The 4,579-nt window shown below is 62.4% G+C and overlaps 1 protein-coding gene across 1 annotated transcript in view; it reads right to left on the bottom strand.

Moving 5' to 3' along the window:
* Window positions 1–1,458: 1,458 nt before the first annotated feature.
* The window catches only part of VOLCADRAFT_117968 (uncharacterized protein), a gene marked incomplete at both ends in the record, with an annotated part of 27,558 nt that continues 24,437 nt past the window's right edge, over window positions 1,459–4,579 (bottom strand). The window contains 4 exons of the mRNA XM_002951695.1: window positions 1,459–2,673; window positions 3,122–3,463; window positions 3,676–3,954; window positions 4,209–4,554. Of these exons, the coding sequence (XP_002951741.1) occupies window positions 1,459–2,673; window positions 3,122–3,463; window positions 3,676–3,954; window positions 4,209–4,554 (2,182 nt within the window). The remainder of the gene's footprint in view (window positions 2,674–3,121; window positions 3,464–3,675; window positions 3,955–4,208; window positions 4,555–4,579) is intronic.

Genomic DNA, 4,579 nt, shown 5'->3' with positions numbered 1-4,579 from the left:
CGTATGTATGTATGTATGTATGTATGTATGTATGTATGTATGTATGTCTGTATGTATGTATGTATGTATGTATGTATGTATGTATGTATGTATGTATGTATGTATGTATGTATGTATGTGTGTGTATGTATGTATGTATGTATGTATGTATGACTTAGATTACACTGTGGGCCGCGAGAGCCGGGGGCCGAAGCCGAAACACAGCGCAAGGGTCGGGAGCACACAGCACAAGTCGGTTAGTCTTGTGTGCTCCCGACCCCGACTCAGACTGCCAACACTCTACGCAGCCACTCCGCAGCCCCTCCATCCGGGGATGGCGCTGCATTGAAAACCCCACGAAGGGTATGTATGTTGTTACAGGGTGGTTAACTTCGCCAGCGGCCCCCTTTCCCGGGGCAGTCCCTGCTCTCCCCTGCTAGAGGGGCACCCTAATCCGTCACCCCATCCGACTTCAGAATGTATTCGTTGGGTTCGGCAACTCACCACCAGCATCCAACCAAATCTAGCGGATCAACGGCGCATCAACTTAGTTCCTGGTCAGCTCGCAAGTTGATATTATCACGTCCTACACCGTCCATAAGATGGGGGGCCACCTCCCATTTCATCACTCCTCAAACACCCGAGGAGCCGGCAGGCGGATTTGAACCCGGGTCGACTGGGTCGACTGGGAGCAGAAGTCAGGCCTTAACCTCTGCCAGCCGCCTGCCACGAAGGGTATGTATGTATGTATATCTGCCATAATTTGCCATATCACAACTTGCTCATACGACGATGCGGTCAGAAATAGGCAAGTTGCATGTAAAATCAATCATAATTTAAACTAATATTTAAAACACGTTATGAGACGTACAGCACTCTCACCACGCGACAGCTCATGGAGGAAGATCTGACGTCACCATCGGGCTTCACGTAGCTACTTTTAATTTTTGATATGCAGGGTGGTATTTTTTCACCGACAATCGCCGGGCGTCTACTGCCCATAACACAGCGTTACGGCGGGTCTCGCGGCAAGACGAAGCAGATGAGGAGCGCAGCACCCCACCACGCAACACCTAACCCCACCTCACGCGCACAACGGTTCACATCAACGTACGGGCGCAGCGTGCGACGGTACACACACGTAGGGGTAGGGAAGCAAAGCGCTTCCTGGGGGCCTAGCAGGTGTGCGGCACTCATCTCCTCAACCTGCGAGGGATTCCCCCGGGCCCGATGTACATACACATACAAACGCACACGAGCGAGCTCGTGTCCCCCCAATCCAAGCACCAACAGCTTATGAACCTAGACAATTTCCGCAGTCACCAACACCACCAACACCAAGAGATACATTGGCTCCAACAGCATATCAAATACCTCGCCACCCCATGGGGAGCCAGGTCACCCCGCCGCTGCCGCTGCAGCATTGGCGGATGTCAGATCACGTGATACGCCCAGGTTACAACACTCACCGCCTCGGCCTCAAGGGATCTGTAGGTGGTGAGACTCCAGAGGCTTGGTCGCCGCTAGCGCCGCGAGCGCCAGCACAGTGACAGCGGCCGTACTACCTCCGCGTGCAGCGTCTGCGACCCCGCCGGCGCCGCCCCCGCTAGCGCTGCGCGCCGCCGCCGTATCCAAATTGCTTCTGCACCGCAGCATCTCCGGAAATTCCCTCCATGCGTGACGGGAGCTAATCGAGCGTCCGCCGCCGAAGGCGACGGCCCTTGGCAGCGGTGGCGAAGCCGCTGCCGCCGGCGCCGCCGTCTGTGTAGGCGCGGCGAAGGCGTCGATTGACGTATTGCCAATCGCAATCTCGAGCTGGGAGGTGGTCCTGGCGCGGCTGCCGCCGTAACCGCCAAGCCGGCTGCGGAAAGAGGCACCTTGACTACTCGGCCAGCCGCCGCCAGAGAGTGCCGTGTTGTGGGAATTGACGACTGAAGGCTGGCTGGGGGTTTGTGCGGTGGATTGGTGCGGATATTGGGGTTGTTGCTGGTGCGGCGTCGGCAGTAGCGGGGCCCCCGGCGCGCTCTCACGCATACGATCCCACTGGGTTTCGACCTGGTGACTGCTGTGCGCATTGAAGCTGCTGCTATTGCTGCTGCCACCACCACCGCCGCCGCTGTTGTTATTGCTGACGCCTGTTAAGCTTGTTCGCATGCGAAAGCTCGATCCACTACCCCTCGGCAGAAGAACGCCGCGCAGCGGCGCGGAGATAGTTGCGGCACTGGTGGGTCCCCCCCCGCCGCCACCACCGGTAGCTGCAAGGGACGCAAGAAAGGCCTGCGGACTGTCCAGAGTATTGCCGCTGACGTCACCGCCACCGGCGGCCAGCAGCCAAGCGGCAAGAGAGGAGGGGGAGGAAGACGTCGGCGTGTGTGACTGGTCACCGGCGGCAGCGGGGCCTGACTGTTGAGGCGGCAACGTTGACATCTGGGATAAGGCGGCGTCTGAGGAACGCTGCGGCTCCGCACCCGCCGCCGCCACAGCATCAACCCCTGCCTCCGCCGCTTCATCTGTACGGAGCACATTGGGGCTCTTGACACCGAGCAGGCGGGTCTGTAAGGGGTCGGCGCCGCCGTTACCGCCGGAGCTACCAGACACATTCCCGCCGCCGCCGGTGGCAGCGGCTCCGGTGGCGGCCGCGGCGATGCCGGCGGTGGCGGCTCCGGTGCTGGGAGTCGGAACGAGCGCCGTACCCTGTGTGCGGAAAGTGCGGGGCGGCCGGGAAGTCCGGAGACGTTGTCTGACTGGATCAGGGGAGTTCGGGGCGGCTCCTAACCCCCCTGGCGCGGCCCCTTGCACCCCCGCACACGCGCGATGGAACAGTCATGTAGGTAACTCGCGCAGTAACGGATGGTAAGAAGGTAGGCCGCACGAATAGCGTGTCGCGGTATGGAACGTGCCAAAATCGTATTTCCGTACAACTGCAAAGTCTGTCGGCAGCATAATAGAGAGCAAGAAACATTAGCGACATCGCGGACACCCTGATAGGGAATGAGCTGGAGCCGGCCGCGAGAGCGAGTTCTCTCTGCAGCCCCGGACGGCCGGCGGCGGGTAAAGGACACGACGACAACTGGCGATGGTGAACCAACGCGGCGCAAGACACCCCACCCACCCAGCCGACCAGCGCGCACTGACGACCCACCGATGTGCCGACTCGCACGTCACCCTGCTGCCGTACTGCCGTACCACCGTACTGCATTAGTGTGCCAGTCAGCGGCGTCCTCATCACGCAGGGCTTCGGTGGTGCGCGCAGAGCATCACCGCCGCTAAGGCTGCTGCTACCGCCGCCGCCACCCGCAGTGGCCGCCATCAGCGCGGGTGCATCTTGCCCGCTGGCGGCGCCGTCAGCGGCGCAACCTGGAGCGTCCGGCACCACGTGATCCAACGGCGGTGGTGGCGTCGTACGCGCCGCCTCCGCCGGTGCCGCCGAGTGCTGGCGCGGGTTGGCCTCCGCCGGAGCGCTCTCATCGGCCTCGTTGGAAAACTGAGGTGGGTGGCATGTCGGTGTGCTGCTCGATGAGGATGAGGAATACAAAAAATCGACCTATGCCCCAAGGGGGGGGGGAAATGGCCACCGCGGACGTTGCGAAAGAGGTCGTTGTAATAACAACGATTCCCGGGGGGGAGCTGCGAGTTGCTACGTGCCATCCCACAACCACTTACCAACCAACAACTGTCAACTGCCAACCACCTCACCTGCCATCGCCCACTGGTCTGCCCGCTCCTAGGTCCCAGCCGCTTCAGTCGCTCAGCCAGGGCGAGGGTCGGGGCGGAAGCTCCGCCAGTGCCACTCTCCCCGCCGCCGCCGCCGCCGCCACCGCCCACGGCAGCCCCTCCTAACCTCCCGGTAGCCATTGCACTCACGCAATCAGGGGTTGCGGGCTCCGCGGCGGCGGCGGCGGCGGCGGCGGCGCCAGTCCAGGGCACCAAGTCCAGGCCACCAAGGACCGCTGCCGTACGGGAGCTGTTCAGATCCTGTGGGGCCCCGAGAGCAGCGGCAGGACGTGTACGGCACCAGGTTAGGAGGCAGTGGGTAGAGGGGGGAATACAGGAGGCACAAGGAGAGTTGTATCGCCAGCTCCCCCCTGGAGGAGTCTTTTGAGGGTCGGCGAGGAGGACCAGGGGGGGGGGTGAGGAGACATTTCAGCGCCACGGAGCAACTAGCCCCTCCCACATCCGCACCCGTTACTGGCCCTGCCAATGTACCCACCCGGCCCATGCACCCCCACCCCGTAACCCCATGGCACCATTTGCTCTAGGACCTCAACAGGCAGAAGACCCGCTGCCACCGCTGGCACCGGTGCAGCCGCCAGCGCCGTGCGGGGCGGCGGCATGCTAGGCGATCGTACGAGCAGACGGCCGCCGCGGCCGCTGCCTCCGCCGGTGGGCAGCCCTGGCGGCGGCGGTGACCTCTGGGCGGGTCCCGGCAGCTGCTGCATCAGCCCCAGTGCCACCCCCGGCAGGTTCTGCACTCCCGCCCTGAGCTGCTTCCTCCGTCCGTTGATTGCCTCCCTCCGCAGCTGGGCGAATGGCGGCAGGGAGGACCGAAGATAGCCGTACTTGAGCAGGAGGGACCTGGTTGGGTTGGGTGATGGGTGAT

The sequence above is a fragment of the Volvox carteri genome (assembly GCF_000143455.1).
Source record: "Volvox carteri f. nagariensis unplaced genomic scaffold VOLCAscaffold_25, whole genome shotgun sequence".
Classification (NCBI taxonomy): Eukaryota; Viridiplantae; Chlorophyta; class Chlorophyceae; order Chlamydomonadales; family Volvocaceae; genus Volvox; species Volvox carteri.
Note: the sequence above shows the minus strand (reverse complement) of the source record. Positions and strands in the feature narration are given on the sequence as shown.